Raw genomic sequence first — 22,700 nt, 5'->3', positions numbered from 1 at the left:
TTCAAACGTTAATTTCACAAGCCCTAATAGATCCTTGATTTATTGCATCTAATTTTCTAAGGCTGAAAGCTTGACTGGAAGAATGTATCAGTCTTGGTTCTGTGTAAACCCTAAGATCCTTTGAACTATAACCCTCAAAATGAATAGTACTATGATTCATAAATGAAATTAATATCAACTTTTGTGCATTGAATTTAGTATTTAAGAATTTTATTAACTTTATTTTCTAAGATATTCCACTTTTTTCTCCTATAATGCAAAGAGAAAATTTCAGGATGTTAATTTCCGCCAATTCAGTCTTGGATCCTAATGAAGTGGGACAGTTTTGGAGTACTTGAGCGCTCCACCGAGGAGGTGCTCTTGCTTCCCTAAAGGGTATGGGGTTGATGTGGGCAGCCTTCTGACATGGCTTAGAGTATTCCTCTCTAACCCCATTTCTCCTGGCCTCTGCTCTCCTCCCATTGCCCAACTAGTGACATTTAGAGTTGTTTTTTTATGCTTCCATGACTTTGCTTGCTGTATCCTTGGAATTGGCATGCCCTTCCTTATCCACGCGGCAGTTACCTGTCCACTTCTCCAGACTCACATCAAGGGCACCTACTCTGCGAAGTCTCCCCTCGTTCCCCTTTCCTGCTCCTTAGGGTTGTACTGAGCACCCCGTGGGCTGCCCCCCCCCTTTTGGAAAGGGGACTTCCTTCCATCACCCGCCTCTAGCAGGGAAGATGTCACTGCAGTCACAGAACCAAGTTAATTTAATCAATCGTAGTTAAGCCAATACTCAGTAAAACTTTATTGAGGAAAGGAATGAAGGCATGAATAAAGCAGTAACCTGGAAACTGTTCTCTCAAGGCCTTCGTGTATCTGTTCCCTCTGCCTGAGAGATTGTTCCCACGGATAGCCTCTCTGCTCAGTCCCTCACTTTTTTACACCCTTGCTGAGAGGTAAACTCCTCCAAGGGCCCGCGACTCTCATTTTTTTTAAAACGGTCTGCCCCCTCCTTTATCCTTTACTCTCTGTATTTTTCTTTATAGAATTATCAACATCTGAGAATATGTGATCTGGTTTATTTGTTTTGGTTTGCTCTTTTGGCATCAGTCTTTCCACCACAAGAAGGGTCAGCAACCATTCTTCTGTAAAGGACCAGAGAGTAAATATTTTCAGTTTTGCAGGCTACAAGGTTTCTGTCTCAATGATCCAGCACTACTGGTGTAGCATGACAGCAGCCATAGTGAGTGAGTGCACCAATGGCCTGCGACAGTGTTCATTTAAAACTTTAGCTACAAACTCGGGCGCTGGGCTGGATTTGGCCTACAGGCTGGAATTTGCTGACCTCTGTACTAGAATATAAGCTTCCCAAGGGCATAGGCTTTGTCAGGCTTATTTACAGCCATACCCCAGGCACATAGAAAGCCTCTGTTAAATAGTTGAATGAATGTTGGAGAAATTGGTTTACCATAAATTATAAAAGAAATCCATTTTACTCAAGTATGAAGAGTCAATTTCTGGTTTACCATACCAATTTAAAAGAAAATGGTGGGCACAATCTTCAAATGAGCACGCCCACTCTTCTGAAACATGAAGGTGTTAGCCAAGGTCCCAACTAGCTCTTAAATTCTTGTAAATTTTACTGTATTTCTATTAAGTTTTATTTGTGGGTAATGTTGACCAAAGACAGAGGTTTAATGAGAAAACCTTGACAGAGAGACAAACAGAGAATGCCTCAGTTGAGATAAAAAGAGACGTAATTTCATTTGAATTAAGCAAACGGTAATGGGTTCCACAGTGGGCAGTGTATGAACCCAAAGTCTTTATCATATTTAAAGCTCCATAGATGGAAATTTCATTTTGTCCAGAATAAATGCATATTTAAGTGGTATTTGGGTGTTGGTTTTTGTTTGTTTTTTTTTGAGAACTGTTGGTATATATATACAAGTGGGCTGGTATGTTATAAAGATACTTTAGTTAAATAATTGATTTCATTGTTTCTCCTAATGCAGGCGTATTTATTGCCCTTGATAAAGAATCAGAAAAGAGGCTAGAATGACAACACTCATGGAAAGCCAGGATGAGGAGATACCCCCCCCCCCCCCCCCACCGCATCAGTGCTGTCCCAAGGGCAGGGTTTGCTTCATAGGAGTTACTGGACTACTCCATGGAAGAGAGAAACCTGGTACATGATGGTCCCGGGAGGAAACAGATGTGAACACATATAAGGAAACCAAGTCACACTGAGGCACCCTGGGACTAGCAGTGGCTGGGAGCTGTTAAAACCCTTAGACCTTATGGTGCAAGGAGGGGGGTCAGTGTGGAGCCAGTGAGCCTTGGAACCATGGAGGAGGGAGAGGAGGGCCCACAGAAGCAGAAATCAAAGTGGAGAGAGTCCACATCCAGAACTGCATGAAAGCCACGAGGCGACAGGAGGGGTAAATACCGTGATCTCTCTCTCCTCCCACCCTCATTCTTTCCTCCCTGTACCTCCCATTGGTCCAAGCCAACTGGAAGCCAGAGGACAAGGGGTCCACGAGATGCTATACATGACGGTCAAGCTCTCAGGGCCCAGAACAGGCAGAAAAGAAGCTGAGCATGCATCTGGAGGTCGCTGGGGCCGGCGGGGGGCAGGGGGTGTTCTACTCACATGTACCAGGTTTTAACAGGGAAACACAAGCAGATAAATAAAACCCAAAACAAAAAAGACATAAAATGGGGCAGAAATATAGTTTCAAATATAAGGAAACTGAATCTCTAGGTATGAGCTAGGAAGAATTATTGAAATGTGTAAAAGATTAAGAGATCACAAGTTCTTAATTAAAATAGAACAACTTGGCTCCAATCTTTGATTACCACTTAATCACTTTTGAAATCTCTTGGGTAAAGATTATAAAATTATGAGGTTACAAAATGTGGCTAATCAACTCCCTAATAATATCTCCTTTATAAAAATCAATTCATGTTTTCGAATACAAACTTAGACCAGGTTTTCTGTAACACACAGGCCTATAGTTTGTATTTACAAATACAATGGTGTTGTTTTCACTTTCCAACTATAACAAATTTTCAAGGAATGCGTGTAGTCAGAGGAGGGGGCCTATACTAGCCTCTCAGGTTGGGGACTGCAATAGCCTCTGTGCCTTCAACTATATAAACACACGCACTCACACACACACACACACACACACACACAATCCTGGCCTAAGATACAGTCTAATTTGATGGAGACAAATTCTTAGACCTGGAATGATTATTTTAACATGTTCGAGAAAGACTTGGCTCATTGTTATCAAGCCTTTGTTGAAAAATGTATTTTCTTGAAGGTCCAAAACAAGGGTAATCAATCAGGCAGAAAAAGCCTGCCCCCCCCCCCCCCGCGCTGTAAACAGTGGTGTAGACTGTATCCCTGAAAGGTTTGCCGTGGTTGGATTTCCCACTCCCAAAGGCCTCAGTCTATGAGAGCCCAAAGCAATAGCACATGTAAGGACCATCAATCTGTCCGTCCTTTACTCGCTCACATTTGGGGCCACTCCATTTCCTGTCACTTGCTGGGGCAGCATTAGACAAGCAGAATGGAAATGCACCATTACTCATTAGACTCAAAAATCATTTTTAGGTTTCCAAAAATGCCACTGAATCTTTCTGGGCATGAAAGCATGATTTCCCAAGAATCGTGGAGAGCTTAGAAACATTAATGATTCTGTCCATCATGTTTGAGTATGTGAAACACCTTTGGGCTTACACCATAACTCAAGACCCCTCTGGATCATACAGGACAAAAATTTCCACATTTTTTGCTTCTGTAGTCCTATTAGTAGAATAGTTGTCCACATGCACCCCCTCAGATGTTTTCATTTATTCAATATTCATATATTTACTACTGTAAAGAATATATTATGGAGAGTATAAAGCATATATGAAAGATGCTAAAGTAGAGGAAAGTGAAATATACATTTTAATAATTGCTAAACACTTTACCATCCTGCTGCATTACAATTACTTAATATTTTAAATGACAGCAAAGTAACTGAAGATGCTTCATTATTTTTTACCATTATGGTTCACCACTTAATTGGATGAAAATTTGAAGGTCCAATTGCAATACAGTATATTGACTTTAATGCTTTTTGTCATTGTCACTGTAAAAAGGAACCAAAGCAACATGCATAGAGACAACTGGGCAAAGTGTGCCACCAGCCCTGGAATATGATTCAATCAGCAACTCAGGCCTTTGTGGTGTTTGATCCACATGACCTGTTCCGGAGATACGCTGGTCCAAGCCCACGTGGCCCCCTGAAGTTCACTGGCTCTGCCACTTTGAGGGGCTTAGGGATCGTTGTTGCGCTTACAGGTCTTGGTGCCTAGCTAGACATACCCCACTAAGCTGTTTCTGCCACCTCCCAGGGGTCTTCTCTTTTTTCTCCCACAGCCAATTTGTTCAGGCCTTCGGGAAACAAAAGTCAAGAAAGAGGGTTATCTCTAGCTAACTTTCGCTTTGGGATCTGGTAAACACATTTCCCCTAAGACAAGGGAGTACAAAAGACCTGCCTACCATATTAGACATGGGAGAGGAAAAGCTTCAATTAGAACAAAGCAAACCATATTTCTAATACACTGTTTTTGGCCACACACATCATCATAATTTTGACTTTCTGGAAACCCATCATGGTGTTTAATCTACCTCATGATCTCTCTCATTTGTATCCTATCAACTTTTACAATCTATATTGTTTTCCCTTTTTCCTTCTAACTTAAATTAGTGTTCTAGAGAGCTCTGGTTTGCCAGGCTCAGCCCTGTTGGTCAGAGCTTTTCATTCAGAGCAGGGCTCATGAATTGATGACCCTTGGATTGGGAGCCACTACTCAAGTCCAATCAGGAATGTGGGAAAGTCATAAAGAAGAGACCATGGGCTTCTTGTGGCTGCCTTCTTACCCGGGATAATGGTGAGAAGGTTCCCCTGGAAGGGGCCGTGGGTGTGACTACCACTGGTATTTGTCCAGTGGACTGTATTTGGGGGAAAAGGGTGGTGAATAGAATCCTTTTGAAATGTGAATTGCAGTGTTTTAAAATAATATTGAAAGGGTGGTGCAATGGTGGGTCAGTGGCAGAATTCTTACCTGCCATGCTGGAGACCCAGGTTCGATTCCTGGAGCCTACCCATGCCAATATATATATATTTCTATATATATATAGAGAGAAAGCACTCATTACAGAATATATCAGTGAGGTTTTGCTGCATAACAAACATCTCTAAAATTCAGTGTCTTAAAATAATCATTATATATTAACTCTCATTCATCTGGCTGATCTAGGCTGGGGGCCAGGCAACTCTGCTCTACTTGGCTCCTTACTAAAGCACAGGTTCAGGTCTGTGCTGCATGGGTTGAGTCTGGAGGCCAGGTCAAAGTTGGCAGCAGCTACCTTAGTATTTTCATGGTGATGGCAGGGAAGCAGGAGTACACACCCAGCTACACAAGTTCTTTGCACTTGCCACATCTGGGCTCAGTCCTGTGACATGCTTCAGGCTGTGAGATGTTTGCATAGTCAAGGTGTGGCTAAGTATGCACTGAAAAGTAGCACGGCATCTAGTGGTGAATCATATCCTGGGGAGCCAATGAAGAACACAGTTCTACCACAGAGACCATTGCTACCAAGAGGAGAATAGAGTATGTCCATGCTTGATGCTTTCGTGTAACCACAGCAGGCCACCCCTGAAAGGTAACACAAACAATGACCTTCTCAAGCAGAACTCGGGCACCCATGTTCATCTATATTCATTTTCAATCCAATGTTAACTCCCAGAGACCCCGCCTGCCACCATCCTCCCACCATCCTCCCAGATTCTTTAAACCTCTATGCTAAAGGCAATGGCTTCTCTATTTGGTTCTTCCTTCCAGAACCTTTCCATTCAGCACCTATTCCAAGAAGGACCTTGCTGGCTGTAATGAGTGCATCAAAACCTGGAGTGATTTAGGTTTTCTTCTATGGGACTTTCTATCAGGCAGACTAATTCTTTGTGACTGATTGGATGTATCAGTCTTTTATTTCTACTGAGGAAGAAATATTACAAGCATTCAAGGAAAGCCCTTCGTGCTCGTTATGGAGAGTTTGGCAGTAGGATGGCCATCATTCCTTTTGAAATGAAATCTGTCAGAAACAGGAAAATTGCTCATTGAATCTTGATAGGCACATTTTCTCTCTCAATGACTTTTCTTTGTTACCAGGTCATAGACTATGTCCCATCTGTGTGTTGGTTGGAAAAGGTTTGTGTAACTCATCAGTTGTTTTCCTCTAGTCTTAGCATCAGAATTCGCTGAAGTGTGTTCAGCATGAAAAAAGATGTTGCTTTTTCAGCTCATTATAAAGGGACTCAAGCATCTTCATCAAAAACTATTGCAAGGGCTGGGGCAAAAAGTGCTGGCCTAAATACAGAGAGGAAAATGATGTTTCACAGGGAACATCTTCGTGTGGATCCATGCTTGCTGGAAAAGAGACAACATTTGATAATTTTTAAATAATTTATTCTGAAAACCAGCATGTTGAGCAAGGAAATGATATGCTATAGGAAGGTCAGCCTCAACGTGAAAGCAAAACAAAAAGAATTTTTAAAATCATAACAGAAAAACACTGCAACAAGCAGTGACGGCGAAATATTCGTGTGGTTGCATGCTTTCCAAACTTAGTAGGGAGACAATGATGAAGTGATACAGGCCAACTTGAGACTCTCTGTTGGCACAAGAGTTGGCCACACCAGAGGTGAAAGCGGCCCGCTCCCCTGTCTCACCCCGCAGAACATTCTTTGGTGCTTTTCATCTCCCCAACCCCGGGCCTGTGTTGACTGCAGGTAGCTGCCTAGGCCACCCAGTGGTTTGTGCAGGGCCCAGGGGTTTCCCACAGCCCAGGCTCGCTCCCCTGCCCTCGTTACTCACCCGCCCCTTAGTGGCTTGGAGACTCAGCAGTGGAAAACCTAGCAGCGATTCAGTCGCTTAGAGAAACTAGAGTTTCTTTTTCCTTCTTTTATTCTCTCATATTCTGGTCCAGCGTTGCCTTGTGTATAGCAATTTGTATTTGTGTTTACTGTGTCGTTGCCTCCGATATGATTTTTCAGATTGAAGGCCTGAGAAGCTGATCTAAAATTTGTGATTCATTTCGCTGAGTGAGCTGAGCCTCGGGTGTTTGGACTGGTATTGATTTGCTTTTCATACTTTAAGATGGAATGAGTTCATCATGTCTGATACTTATTCCTTTCCATTCATTTAACCCCAGACAATAAAAATAATAGCTAATGCTTTTTGAATGCTTACTTTGTGCCAGACGTTTCGCTAAGTGCTTTGCTTTACTGTGTTCACTCATTCAATTGGCACCATCATGTTTGCAGGTTGTTACTAGGATTGTTGCCACTTGCCAGAGGAGGCAACTGAGGCACACAGAGCGCTGCAGTGATGTGTGCAGGTCCCACTGCTAGGAAGTGGTGGGGTCAGGACTCAAATCCAGGCAGTTTGGCTCCACAGTTTCACTCCAGGCGGCAGCGGCGGTTCTCACGTTCACCCTGAGATTGTAGCAACTCGCCCTGAGTGGTTACTTGTGCAAACCAGGAAGGGTGACCTCCTTGAGTGGAAGAGAGTGTCTCATGCCACGGGGATCCATCGGGACACAGGACTTGCATCATGATGGGTCCATCCTCACCCGGAACATGGGGCGGATGCAGGAAGCAGGACCCAGAGCAGGCATATATATTCCAAACATATTTGAATTTTCATTTCTTGCCATCTCTAGCACTCCCACCTTGGTCCAAGCCATTGTGATTTAAAAAAAAGTTTTTAATTGTATTACGGTAACATATATATAACATAAGATGTCCCATTTTAACCACTTTTTAGCATCCAATTCAGCCATGTTCATTACTTCCACAGTGCTATGCTACTAGTGCCCCGTGATCTTTTGCCAGGCTTGATGCAGCACTCCTGCCTCACTCTGACTGCTTCCACCGGGGGCCTCTCCAGTCTGTTCTCCACTCTAAACCTACCGGTGTTTTCCTATTTCACTCATAGCAAAAGCCAAAGTCCTTCCAAGGGCCTGCATGGTCTGCACTCCCCTCTCCCATCACCTCTTTCCCACTGCCCTCACTGCCTCCAGCCACTCACACTGGCTCCACGCAGTTCCCGAGGCAGGCGCTCACCAGGCACACGGTGCCTCAGGACCTTTGCACGCATTTGGCATGCCCAACACCCTGACTGCTCCTCCCCAGACAGTTCTCCAAGCCTGGACATAACATGGAGCTCCCCTCACCTAGCAGCTCCCTCTCCCGGACCTTTCCTGCTTTTGTTTTCCCCTTAGTGGTCTTCATGGCCAGACATACTACATATTTTATGAATTTATTAGTTTATTCTCTGTCTCCCAATACTGGAGAGAACATTTTACTTTTTGTCTGCTTTCTTCACCACCCCAGTACTGAGGGCCCATTATCCCCAGTACTGGGCGCCCAGTGGGCAGGTGTTTTAGTTTGCTAAAGCTGCTGGAATGCAATACACCAGAAATGGGTTGGCTTTTATAAAGGGGATTTATTTAGTTAGAAATTTACAGTTCTAACTAAATAAATCCGAGGAAAGGCGGCTAGCTTTCATCTGGGTTCCTCTGTCACATGGGGAGGCACACACAATGTCTGTCTGGCCTTCTCTCCTGACTTCTGGGTTCAAACAGCTTTCCCTGGGGCGTCTCCTCTCTGCATCAACAAATATCTGGGTCTATATCAGCCCTGAACACTGAGCTGAGCTGTGTTGAGCTGCTTTGCTCTCTTCTGAGTTCTCCTTTTAAGCCTCCATCTGATCAAATTAAAACGTCACTCATTGCAGAATGCACTCCTTTTAGCTGACCACAGATGTAATCAGCCGTAGAGGAAATTCACATGCTGATGATTTAAGTCCACAGCAACAGAACAACTGGACATCATCACCTGGCCAAGTTGACACCTGAACCTATCAGATCAGTCAATAAATATTTGTTGACTAAATGATTGCATTATGGAGTGGTTTGGAGAATTAAATGTGCTAATATATGGAAAGCATTTAGAACAATACTTAGCACAGAATTAGGGTTTAATAAATGTCAGCTCTTAATAATAACATGCTATTGAATAGATGGATGATTGAATAAATTAGATACTATTACATTATCATCAGGTAATGGAAAGAAGATAGTCAAGCCAAAGATATTTTAAATATTTAAACTTAAATTTGTAGTACATGCTAGAAGATATAATTGGGGATGTCATTTGTGCTGTTTTCTCCTATTATCTAGAAGGCATACTACAACCCACCCTTGCTTGGGCAGGTGCATGGTCCCCAAACATTTTCACATTTTAGAATCACCTGGGAAGCTATTAAAAAAACAAAACAAAACTGTGACACCTGGCCCCCACTCCCAGTTACTCTGATTTAATTGGTCTGGATGAAAACTGGGTGTTAGGTTTTTGGTTTTTTTTAATGCTCCCGTGGTGATTGTGATGTGCAATAAAATTTGGGAACCACTGCTGTAAGCTTTTCGCAGAACTGGCTACAACAAGGGGAAAGCCTTCCCCTGTCCCTCTCTGGGCTTGGAATTCAGAGCGAGGCCAACCAGCATTCAAATCTCTGCTCTCCAGGCTATGGGTGTATTAGCAAGTCCATTTGCTTCCACCAGCCTAGCCTTGCTCGTTTATATCTGCAGTGTGAGCTGTGGATGCTGAGAACCCAGAGCTCAAGGCCAAGCTCCAACAATGGGGATACTCCTTCCTACCTTTCTTTCTTTCTCCCTCTCTCTCTCCCTTCCTTCTTTCCTTCCTTCCTCCCCTCCCTTTCTTCCTCCCCACCCAGGGCCCTGCCTGAGACTTGTGCCCTGAAGACAGGGGCCCATCCCACGTTGGCTTTGCTGGTTTCATCAGGGTTTTGAACTCTGTCCTACCGATGGCCTGGCCTCTCCATGGGACCGCCTGCCCACCTGAGGTCTGCCCCCCCACCCTCATCTCCAAGCATGCACCCCACTTGGTGGCTGGGTCTAACCTCTGGATCCAGACAGACACTTTCAATGTCACATAGAGCAACCCCTCCTCTTCTTCCCTGTAACGTTGCTGTTCTGAGTGTGGATATTTCTAGAATAGTGGTGGTACAGTGGATAGCCCACTACCAGCGCCCTGGACTCAGAGGGTCCCCACCCTGGGTTGAATGCTCTGCTGTCACCATCTTGAAATTCTTGGTCATTTTTGAACAGGGAAACCCACATTTTCATTTTGTACTGTGTGGGCAGACGATGTAGCTGGTCGTATTGACTAGACTCAGAATCAGAAGACCCAGGTGTGACTTGCACCTGGCTCACACCTTAGGAGGGTATGCCCTGGAGCCAGTTAAATTTGCTCTCAGCATTTGCAAAGAGGGGATGGGGGACAGGCTACATGTCAGTCCTCTGTGCACCTCTTTTCACCTAGCCTTCCAGATCCCAAGGAGCTAAATCAAAAAGACATTTCCTTTCTGCTTAAAGGGAGTTTAAACTTTGCTTTTCCTACTGAGTGATATATGCCTAAAGAACAGATCCTAGAGGAGTCTCATTGATGAGACTTGCCTCTTATTAATTACTCAGAAGGACTACAGGACTTCTCCTCCCCTGTTTTTCTTGATTACATTTGAACAATATGTTGTCCAGATGGCATACAGAGTAGCATCGTCCAATGTCCTTAAAAATGATCTTCTTTTACTTATTGAAGAAGATTAGAGAGAGAGCAAATTGAATTAGGCCCATGTCGTTGAAATAATCTTGGCTTATGTTGCTTTAAGGAGATTTCTAGCCTTCAAGCTAATAACTCTTCCCCAGAAGATAGCTGCTGGGATAAGATGCCTGGGTAAGGACTTCATTAAGAGTCACAGGAGTTGATTTTAAGCCCTTCTCTCTGGCACACCAGCCACGGGTCCTGAGTGACAGTCAACTGTTCTTTGATCTCAGCTTCCTTATTAGGAAAGTTTAAGTAATAACACCTGCTCTGCTCCCTCATTCTCAAGGTGGTTTTGTGGATCCCATGAAATATCTGTGGAAGCGTGTTGAGAATTTTTGACTACTGTCCAAATTACAAGTTTGGACTATCGGTGAGACTTCTGAAGTTGAGCTGTTAACCAAAAATTCATGTAAATCATTTGAAAAGCATTTCGTAAAATAAATGCCAAGAACCAGATTCTAAACTCCATGGGAAAAGGGTATGCATTTGATATAGGATAGCCTTTCACCACCAAAATGATCCATGACGCTCAAATTGCATTGGAGCCTGGAACCACAGATGTCACCTAGGAAACGTCCATGTCACTTTGAGACTCTTCCTCAACATATCAGTTATAATTTGATGGTTTTCCTCAGAGAAATATCTTTTTCTCTATTAATTCAGTTAGTTATTAGGCATCTACTATGGGCCAGGCACTGCTGTAAGCACTTGGAGTAAATCAGCAAATAAGAGAAATTCCTTGCTCTCATGAGTCTTACATTCTAGAGTGGAGAGAAAAACAATAAAAATAAGATTACAAAATAATTATATTCTGCAGCATGTTAGCAGGTGATCAGTGCTATTGAAGAAAAATAAAAAGAAGGAAAAGGTGCACAGGGATTGTGACTTAAAAAGAAAACTCTTTTAAGAAGATTATATTTGAGCAAAGATATAAGAGAGATGAGGGTAAGCCACACAGATATCTGCAGGACAAGCATTCCAGAGAGGGGGAACAGCTGGTGCCAAGGCTCAAAGCAGGCATGGGCCTAGAGTTTTCAAGGCACAACAGGGAGGCCACAAAGATGTTTCCCCATATCTTCTCCACTCTCTACCAAACAGAGCACAGAAGGCTCAGAAACTAGACAATTTGCGATTGTCGGGCTAATGTACAATACATGCATTGATGCCTCTTCTCTTGTGTGTGTGTTTTTTCTGCAGTCACATGACACAGGCAATCCCCTTTGATGACCCTCGGTTAGAGAGCTACCAAATCATCCCTCCAGCTCCCCGGAAGGTGGAAATGCGGAGGGACCCCGTGCTGGGGTTTGGTTTTGTGGCAGGGAGCGAAAAGCCAGTGGTCGTTCGCTCAGTAACACCAGGTAAGTACCCAACCCCACTCCTTGGTCTTCTAGAGCCATCTGCCCCAAAGATGACATAAGCAAAAGCTTGAAATGTGTTTATGCAGTTGGAATTGTTTCTTGGGCTTTGGTTATGGCCATGAGAAGTTTCCCCCTGCGAGGTAGCCGCTACCCCTTCAGCCTGAGCCCCAGGATGAGCGCATGGGGCAGCAGGTCTGCAGTCTGGAGCTAAGTGCAGCCTGACCCACAGTTTGAAGCAGAACTACCCAGCTGAGCTTGGCCAAGTCCAATCAGTCTGTCGTATTAAAGACCTGTGAGCATGAGAAGAAACGACTGTTGGGCAACCACTAAGTTTGTCAGTTTGCTGTGCAGCAAATGCAGACTGATGCACACAGGGCCAAATCTCTTAAATTCTGTAATCTGGTCAGAGAAGCAACGTACTTTGCCTTGGTCATCCTCATGACGAACAGGTATACACGTCCCACTATCATCTCACTCTAACGCAGTAGAGTTAATGCAGGTACCTGAAGTGGGCTGCCTTTGCCTTTCCCGAAACAATGCTTTTGCATTTATTTATTGTATGATTTATGTACTTGTTTTACTGTGCTTGTATTGGATTTATTTTCAGACAAAAGGAAATTTTCTTCCATGCTGATTATCTTTTGCAAATCAGTAAGAGTTCAGTAGTAAAGTACTGTAGTTAAGAGCAAATTCTTCCTCTGTGCCTTATTAGATATTTTTTAGCTTTCCTGTTATTTAAATGCCCTGCATTTCATTTTAATGTAACTTCCCTACATCATCTGAATAATGGGGATCACGGTAGTGTCTACCTTACAGGGCCATGGTGAGAACGAAATAAATTAGAAGAGTGCTCAGTACATAGTTAACACACTACAAATGTTTATCATCATCATCTTTTAACTCTAAAATATTTGGCCAGTTGAATCTATCAATTAAGGAAAATACAATCAACCATTCTAGACTTGTGCTTAGAAGAGTAAATTTCCTTTACACTCCTACCATTGTCTTACCACACACTCCTTCCTTTGCCTGCTAGAGCTCTTTATTTTATTAGATATAGATAACAGTTTAATACTCCATGTGGGATTATCAAGCCTAACATTATTGAGAGTTTTATTCTTAAACTGGTTTTGTTGCTTTTTGTGATAACGAAATAATACATGTGTTTTGTAAAAAAAAAAAATACAATGTAGACAGTATAAAGGAGAAAATTTTTTTAAAATCACCTGATTTCCTACTATCAAGAGAAAACCATGTGTAATAACTATAATTCAGTGTGTATACATACACACACAAATACACTCACATATTATATATATATATATATATATACACACACACACATATATACATATTGTCTGTATAAATATAAACATAATTTTTCCCAAATGGGATCATATTAGGCATGCTGCTTTGTAATACCGGTGTATTTTTAGATCCCTGCTTATGAGATTCCGCAAAGTATATATCCTCCCAGGAGCTGACTAGAGACTCTAGCCATGTTTTTCATTTTCTTGCATTGCCTCCCTGTTCCTTCAGCCTCTTCCCTTCCTTGGCCTTGGCCCTCTCTGAAGGTTCAAAGACACTAATACCTACTGTTAGACAATTTTGAGAAGAGTAGAAAAAGTGAAAACAGAGGTCAAAGAGAAATGTTTCCAGTCAAATTTATGAGTGAAAATGTTGGTCAAAGAAACTGTGTCTATCATAAAAGCAACTCTACCAAAGTCCCAAGTGATTTTGGTGGTGTGACCTGATTTTCTATACTAGACAACCAAGCCTTCAGAGCAAAGGGCATGAGACAATTCTCTGAAGCATGCCCCTGTTTCATATCTTGGAAAGAACTATGTGTTGCTTCCTCCAGATTTCTTGATTTAAGTTGTTTGATTAAGTAAGAATCTTTCCACTGGATTGAAAAGCATTGGTCAAATGTAAGACAGTGTCCCATTAATTTTAGAGTAGTTTTCTTATGGGAATAATAATGATCCATCAACCAAACAGTTGATTTGAAAACTATTCTGTGTTTGGGCAACATTTGATTGCTAAGCATTTGTTTGAGTGAATTTGAGTGACTGCATGCCCATAATCCAATAGTTATGATAAGTTTCCCTAGGGATTTTCCAAATCCCTGATGTGTGCAAACACTGAATTTTAGTTCCCACATCTGTGAAATGAATATTTTCTATCACTGATATGGGGCCATGTTAAAGTTTTCCCCACTCCCCTACTTCCCAAAAGGAAAACAAGTTTTTTGACAGCTTGAGGGACACATACGCCAAGTTTCTGAGTGGGTGGGAAGCAACTGAATTACTTTCAGTTCCATGTTCAGGGCATGAAGTGTTCATTTTGACTACTAAATAAAGGAACAGCAAAAATATTTGAAAGATAACATTTTAGCAGGACGTGTCATTCGGTGATAGACCTCTGGGAACAGATAGATCTTATATAGATAGAAATGTTAGGGTTATCCAGATGACCAAAGTTCCATTTAAATGCAGATGTGTGGCTCACACAGATGTGGCTTTAAGCATATGTGTCAAGAGACCTGGTGGCAACAAGTCTTTCAGTTATGGGAGCAGGGTTAAAAGAGGTGTTGGCCATTCTGAACTTGGAAGATCCAAGCTGAGATCCAGTCCTACTCCTTCAAGCCAATCTCAGCTTGCGTTAGCCTCAGTTTTCTCACTATATGGAAAGGATTATAGTGTACAGTTGGGTTTAGTAGGCAAAGCATTTAGCTCATTGCTTGGTGCATAACAAATACCCAGCAAATATTAGTTCCCTACCTTCTCCTTGGAAAAACAACTGAGAAAGAGAGAAAAGCAGTCAGGCTCCTACAGCTGGATCTTGGTTTTCTGTTGAATATGGATAATTTCACAGAGCATCAGTATCAGACAAGGCCACCCTGCAAACTACGATGGAGCAAGACAAAAACAAGACCGCTCCATGTTCACACCAGAGCATAGTCTCAAACAGCAAAATAATCAAACACCTCCCTCTCCCTGCTATTATAAGAGGCTGCTGCTGCTGTACCAATCACAGTTTTAGCCCTGCTTCCTTCTCCTGCCTTTTAGGCAAGAATTATTAAGATTAAGATGCCCATCATAGAATTGTCCCTGTTTCCTGATGGCATCTAAACCAGAGCAAAGCCATTTCATTGACCCCTTGCCCAAAACACCTAACACAAGCACAAATCCTCGAATAAATCCTTTCTAACATTCTCTTACTAAGATGCGCTACATTTCCCCATGTTGTGCGCCCCCCTCCCCATAATGAGTAGATAAATTTAACTTTCTTTAAACACAGGTGTGCCCAGATGAATGCAGGTTTGGCTGCAGGGCAGCAACATACCTGATGGGCTACCTATTGGGGGGTACCTTCCTCTAGGGGCCTCCCTACTCAAAGTATGGTCAGATAGCAGTAGTAGCATCTCCTAAGAGCGAGGGCTTGTCAGAGATGCATTATTTCAGCCCCCACCCCCACCCCCACCCCAATCTACTAAATCAGAATCCGCATTGTAACAAGATCCCTGGGTGATATGCATGCATATTAAACTGTGAGAAGCACTGCTCAACCGTGCCTAGGAAATTCTAGAAAAATGTGGATGCCCATTGGCCACTCCCAGAGATTCTGATTTCATTGGCCTGGGTGCATTCTGGCCACAGGTATGGTTAAAAAAAAAAAACCTCCCCAGTTGTTTGTCAGTTGCAGGCAGGGTTGGAAGGACTAGGTAGAGAGATCTAGTTTTGTATTTGCTGATGGCACCTTCTCATGGTGGAGCATGATCCCGAGAGGAGGCTGGCAGGGTTAACAATGGTCTTCTCACATGTGCTTCCCTCTCATTTGTCTCCAGGTGGCCCCTCGGAAGGAAAGCTGATCCCGGGAGATCAGATTGTAATGATTAACGATGAGCCAGTGAGCGCTGCGCCCAGGGAGCGGGTCATCGACCTGGTCAGGTGGGTGACTGACTGCCTCACCTGTGCACAGCCCTGAGCCCTCGGCGAACCTAGGTTGGGCTTTCTGTGGGCCAGTTTAGGGCCGAAACGCAAACTCGCACATTCACATCATCGGAGATGCCCAGGGCTGTAAAGACCTCCTCCGTAAACGTAAAAGGCCTGATTGTTCAATCCGTGTTCACATATGTTTCAGCCTGATATTTTATGGCTCCTATTTCCAATGCTAGGTCCAAAGATTGAGTTTTGAATTTGTCCCTCCAGCATTACTGATATGTTGATTTTCTGCAATCAGGGAGGTCAAAAGGCAATACCTGAATTCAACTTAAGTGATGAGTTGCTTTACATACATTGTTCCATGGATATACAAACACAACCACACGGTTCCGTCATATTTGACTGAGTGACTCATTACAGAATTTTGAGCTCAATCGAGACAACTGAGGCAGAAGGGTAATTAAGTCAAAGCTAGGACAGTTAAAAAAATGTGCTTGGTTTATCGGTTTAGTTTTATTGTGGACATAAGTGGTTTGTTATGTGATATTCTTATTGGTGACTGGTGCACCAGAAAATGCATTTTATACGATGGTAAAGTATTGAACTAGAATCCCCTTAGAAGCCCACTGCAGTTGTGCGTCCACAGTGAATTTAGGGCAGAAGTCATCTTTGGAAATTCTCCTAATGAAACTGTGCATATGGTATGAACGGGCCTACTCATGCCACAGGGGTGGGGAAGGCTAATGGCTGGGTGACATGTGTCTTTCATGAACTGATCTTTTCAAGCATGATGGATATGGAAGCTAAAGCAATCAGAACGCTGTAAACTGAAAAGGCAATCTTCTAACATTTAGGCTCTCTCATAGCAAAATGACTTTGGGAAAGGCCATAAGTGGACTACTTCTGGTGTCTTCAGGAGAAAATTTCTTTCCCAAGCCTACTTTAGCTTCGGCACCACAGAGAGGCACCCGATGGTCACACCTCCTTGGAAGTACTAGGAGAAGGGTAGGAAACAGAGAAATCAAGATAGGGGAGGCTCATTTTTCAGGTGACCAACCATTCCTATTCGCCTGGAACATTTCCCGTTTTAGCAGTGAAGAGCCTATGTCCTGGGGAAACCCACCTGTCCCAGGTAAACCAGCACAACTGGCTACCCTACTTCAGCCTGGGCCTAATACAGTTGATCCTTCGCAGCTGGCTGGGAAAGTCTGTGCCTGTCCTTCTGGGGCTTCCAGATCTCCAAAGATTGTCCCCATAAATGAGGGGGCACCCAGCCTTCTGTCCTATTCACACTGAAGCTGGAACAAGACCTAGGGATGCCTTGAATCTTCCTGTGGACCAGGAAGGCAAGAATCGGGAGAAACTCGTATTTTAGAGCCCTAACGAGGGAGCTGCAGGATTCCTTGGGAACCCCTTCTCTCTTGAGAAGCATCTGGTGTGAGGAGGGCCATACTTCATCCAGGTAGGCCCTGGCCTGGGATCGCGTTGCATCCTGGACTGCTGCGTTTGCACCTGATAGCAGAAGTCAGATGGGCATTTGGTTTGTCCCAGGCACATGCCTCTGTGGTCAGTCCTATTGATTTCTGTGCCTGAAGGGTGTGCAGAAGAAATAAAATATCTGTATTTGAGTTTGCCGTCACTGAATTGCCTGCTGTGGGAGAGAGACAGAGAAAAAGCTATCTAAAAGTGTGATCATTTCCTGGCATTTCTTCCAGGGGTATATAGAAAAGTTTTCCCCTCCCCCAGGAAAGATTATTTTCTTTCTGATTTAATGCATCATGGAAGAAAATGGCATCTGCGTGAATAAAGCACTCTGTAGAGGGCTTTATCTGTAGTGGAGGTCAATGAATATTTGTTGAATAAATGAATGTGTTAGAAGAGGAGCTGGCCAATGACAGCCCACAGTCTGAATACAGCCCACCACCTGTTTGGGTATGGTCCATGAGCTAAGAATTTTTTTACCATTTTTGAAAGGTTGAAAAAAAATAAAAGAAGACTATTTTGTGGCATGTGAAAAATGATCTGAAATTCAAATCTCGGTGTCCATCAACTTTTGGCACATAGCCACAGTGAGTTGAGACTATGTGGCCCACAAAGCATAAAATATTTACTCTCTGGCCCTTTACAGACAAAGTTTGGCAATCCCTGTTTTGGGTAACATTAAAGTAACAAATTACGTTTTCCTTGGTTAAGTCAAATCTAGACTAAACCTCCAAATATTATACACAAAGCATTTCTCTTAAAATGGGGTAACCACATGCTTGCTAAAGGGAGTGGGGTGTACTCAAATGGGTGGACATGGAAAACACGCGTGCTTTCTGCCTCTTCCTTGGTCATGCCCTGAAAGTTCTGTTTGAGATGATACGCTGTTCCTCTGTTAAGGCCTGTGTTATGGTACTGTCTGTGCTCACACACTGTTGTGATATTAAATAACATCTTCATAAGCAAAGGGAGGGGGAATAAGTGCAGGGCAGCTAGTAAGGGAAGCCCCCAGCCTAGGGCTCATGTCCCCAGCTGCTTGCAACCAGCACAGCCTTGACTTCACTTCTTTCTCTTCTTTCCTTCTTCCTGATGGCAAATAAAGTCACTGGGTAGACTGAAAGAAAACAACCCGACCTGAACTGGATAGAGAGAATGAGATAAACCTGGTGAAACTGAGGCTTACACTCTTCTAAACTAGGAAACACAAAACCAAAAGAATGAAATTAAGAGCTTCCTATCCCATATAAGTCTTTAATTGGTAGGTGTCTGAAATAGATGTATCAGATGAGTAATCTTTGGGTTTCTTCCTTTACTAGTTCTTCAACTTTGAGTTTTGAGTCTTTTTTTTCCTACTGCTTGTTTTAGATATCCAAAGTAAACAGTAGAAGATATGTACATATATATGTGTGTGTATATGTATATATATATATATCACATATATATGTGTATAGATACATTATCAATCATGAAACCATAAAACAAAGAATCCACAAGGCACAGGGGAGTCCATGTTGATCAAGACATAGTCTTCATTTTCAAGCAACTTGAAATTCCCTTTTCTCTACGTTATCACACATGTTGAACTACAACATCTCTTTGCTAGTGAAACCAAATCCAGGATGGAAATCCGAGAGCCATTTCCTCTCCCTCATTTTCCCCACCTAACCATCTATCCATCAAACCATCCATTCCTCTGTTCATCCATCCACATGCTTATTGAGCAGCCTCAACTTACTGCAAGATATTAATGTGAAATGGATCTGTTTTTTTCCTATCATTGCCTTCAAACATGAACTGTTCCATCTTTCCCATCCATTAACATCACCTCAGGCAGAACCCATAGACACCTTCCCTTATTAAAGCCCAGTTTAGAGTTCCAACCTTAGATCCAATTTAAATTCCATCTTCTTCTCTCCGTAAAATGCAATTCAGGCTCAGCTTGAGGGATGTGGAGTGGGGGTAGGATTTAAGTGTGCTAAACCCCCTTCTCCACTTCCTTTGCGAACATCATGAAATGTTTCAGGCACATAAACTCCCTTTCTTTTCTCAAGGCCCAGCCCCTCTGGGATGGAGGTTGGGAGGGGGAATAAGAGGGAAAACGGAGGTCTTCTTGCTTCACTGCCCACCGTGAGAGCCCTCTCTTAATGATTGTGGCTGCTTCTCTGACTTCCACTGACTGGCAACTCCTTCTGTATGGCCAGTACCTACATGCTGGCTCTCCTGTGAAGCGCATATGTGAAAGTTTTGGTGGTGGAAGTGGGGTGTATTAGTTTTCTAGGGGTGCCATAACAAACTACCACAAGCTGAGTGGCTTATAGCAACAGGAATTTATTCTCTCAAGGAGGTCAGAAGTCCAAAAACTAGGCATTGGTAGGGTTGGTTCCTTCTGCAGGCTCTGAGGGACAATCCGTTCTATGTCTCTCTCCCAGTGTCTGGTGGTTTCTGGCAGTCCTTGGCATTCCTTGGCTTGTGGAAGCATCACACTTCAGTCATACCACTGTCTTTACACAGCGTCCTCCTCTCTGTACTTCTGTGTCATCTCCTCTTCTTATAAGGATACCAGTCACTGCATTTAGGGCTCACCTTAATCCAGCATGATATCTTGTTTTAACTAATTATATTTTCCAAATAAATCCACCTTCTGAGGTTCCGGGTGGATGAGAATTTGGGGGGACACTATTCAACCCAGAACAGGGAGCACTCTGAGGAGCCTCCCTCCTTGCTACTGTATAGTACCATACGTGAGAGGTCTGGTTCCAGCCCTTTCACCCTTTTACTGCTAGTTTTCCTGACCAGAACCCTTGGATAAGGCACCAGCAAGAGCAGCTACTCAACAATGTGTCTACTGGACCTCCTCACAGATGGGAGGAAGTAAGTTCTCATGAGATCATAGCCCTTCTCCAAGGTTCCATCTCCCACCTTTTCCAGTGTTCTTAGATAAGAAGGGTAGCAGAGGACGGAGGATGTGGTGGCAGCATTGTGCCTCCTCTTAGAAAGCCTGGGGGATCCCACCTCTCTGCTGCTCACTTTAGAAGGTGGTCTGAGCACCCACATTGCAAGTGTCTCACTGATATATGACACTGGCACAATTTACATCAGGGACAAGTAGCTTTATGTTGTAGAATCAAGTAACCTAGAGGCTAAGTTCCATGGAGACAAGCCATTGTCTCTGTGGTTCCCCGTCATGGCCCCATGACTAGCACATTGCCTGGCTCATAGCAGGTACCAGATAAAAATTTGTTGAGAAAGTGGATTCTGAGGAGCACTCTTTGAAAACTGCAGATCTAGATGATATTCCTGTAAGTCCTCCTTCTGCTCTTCAGTTCCTCAAGTTTGAAGGTAAGCTAATGAATCAGTGCCTCCAAAAACATCTAGTGTATTCACTTATCTAACATGTTTTAGATACCCACTATAAGCAGGACACAAAGCTAGGCCCTGGATTCGCAGGGATCAGTGAGATGAAGCCCAGCCTCCAAGGAGCCTACAGTCAGCAGTCCTATGAGTAGTGACATCTATTCTAGTTGGACAACCTGAAGACAGACAAGCCTCCTACATTGAAACACCTGGGGGAACTGTCACATCTGTAGGGATTTTACTAGCAATAAAAACACAGAGGCTCCAGATGCTATTGAGATGGTAAACACATGAACCTAAGACTTGTTCCCTTTTCATCTCTGGGCTATAAATTTATCTCTGTAAAAGCAACAGGGTGCTTTATTTCAACCAGGTACACCTAAGTGCAATGGCACCGTGCAGTTCACAGAGATGAAATGCAGCTGGTTGTGGAGTTCCTTTCATAACAGATACCTGCACTCTCATTAAACCAGGATTCCCAATGTATTTCTCACTAATGAAAAAATTCATGCATTAGAAAATTTTCCCATGCCTCCCAATCAGTTTTGTCATCTGTTTGCCATAATGTATACTAACCTAAAATTTTAACTCTTGTAAAATAATGTCTTTTTTATTGGGCTTCTCAGCCAATATGTGTTTTCATGTCTATATCTTACACAAGATAAGTTCCTTTCCTGTTTAATAAAATATCCCATTTTCTTAGCCACTAAGGAAATCCAGAAACACACTCATCATTTTAATAACACTGTAAAATTCTCTCTTTAAAAATTGGCATCTATTTACTTGCCTAAGTTGTTTAGGCTTATTATTTTTTCTTTATCCCCCTTGCACATTTGCTCATGGATCATTTTTTGTTTCCCAATACATTTGTGTTTCCTTGTGGATTATTTCTCTTAGCATTTGGTTGCTTTATTATAGACACATTAGTTTTTTTCTTGAGAAAATGAAAGAGTTTCATGGAGACCAATTTACTACTAAAGTAACCACATTTGGGTTTTTCATGTATTCTCAAAAAGAGCTATAATTGCGGCACTGAAATTAGGTGTATTCTGTTTATTTCATGGCGTTCAAAGTTGTTAACTTGAACTCATCCTTTACAGTGGTCAGAGAGCAAAATCTTTGAAGAATTCGTGCCCTTTGCAAATGAACACATTTTCCTTCCCTAGGAATATTGAAGGGATAATTTCCCTTGGCTTTTCACAATTAGACAGCTTAGCATAAAACAGTTTCCAAAAGCTTATTTAAAAAAAAAATAACAAGCCCCTATGACATAAGTGCCCACAGAAACACGAGGAATCAATCATGTGCCCTTTCCACGAGAATAACCACACCAGTTAAATTCATTTGCCTTCACAAACAGTTATTGTGCTTTTACTATGTGGCGAATACTGTATCAGGTGCTAGGGATGTATAGATAAGGGAGAAGTGATGCCTGCCCTCCAGGAGGAGGTGTCCACTCATTGGCTCTGTTTTTGAGAGCGAGGCTGGGAGGGTGGATGTCTGGTAGCAGTGTCTGGCGCTGATGGTGGGAATGGGATGGAATCTGGGGATGGCAGGAGAGCATAGCCATCGACTCAAATCCCAGAAGCCTGATGGACACTCACTTTACCCCCTGCAGATACAGAAAGATCCATTAGCCAGACCACCAATAAATACCACACACTTTCCCCTGTACCCCGACACATCCCATACATACACGGTTTGGCCTGTAATACCAGAATGCTCCGTGACCCCCGAAGCCAATCCCAGTTAAGAACCCTGGCAGCGACTAAAAATGCCGGCTCCTCTCCTATCCAGTCCTTCCCACCAAAAGGGGGCGCTGAAGAGCAAGT

The 22,700-nt window shown here is 43.0% G+C and overlaps 1 protein-coding gene across 1 annotated transcript in view; it reads left to right on the top strand.

Moving 5' to 3' along the window:
* Positions 1-11,918: 11,918 nt before the first annotated feature.
* FRMPD4 (FERM and PDZ domain containing 4) overlaps positions 11,919-22,700 on the top strand; it is a 91,027-nt gene continuing 80,245 nt past the window's right edge. The window contains exons 1-2 of the mRNA XM_077145398.1: positions 11,919-12,088; positions 15,936-16,038. Coding sequence (XP_077001513.1) covers positions 11,932-12,088; positions 15,936-16,038 — 260 coding nt within the window. The 5' untranslated portion in view covers positions 11,919-11,931. The remainder of the gene's footprint in view (positions 12,089-15,935; positions 16,039-22,700) is intronic.

Source organism: Tamandua tetradactyla, chromosome X (genome assembly GCF_023851605.1).
Source record: "Tamandua tetradactyla isolate mTamTet1 chromosome X, mTamTet1.pri, whole genome shotgun sequence".
Lineage (NCBI taxonomy): Eukaryota > Metazoa > Chordata > Mammalia > Pilosa > Myrmecophagidae > Tamandua > Tamandua tetradactyla.
This window is presented reverse-complemented; position numbering and strand designations above follow the sequence as displayed.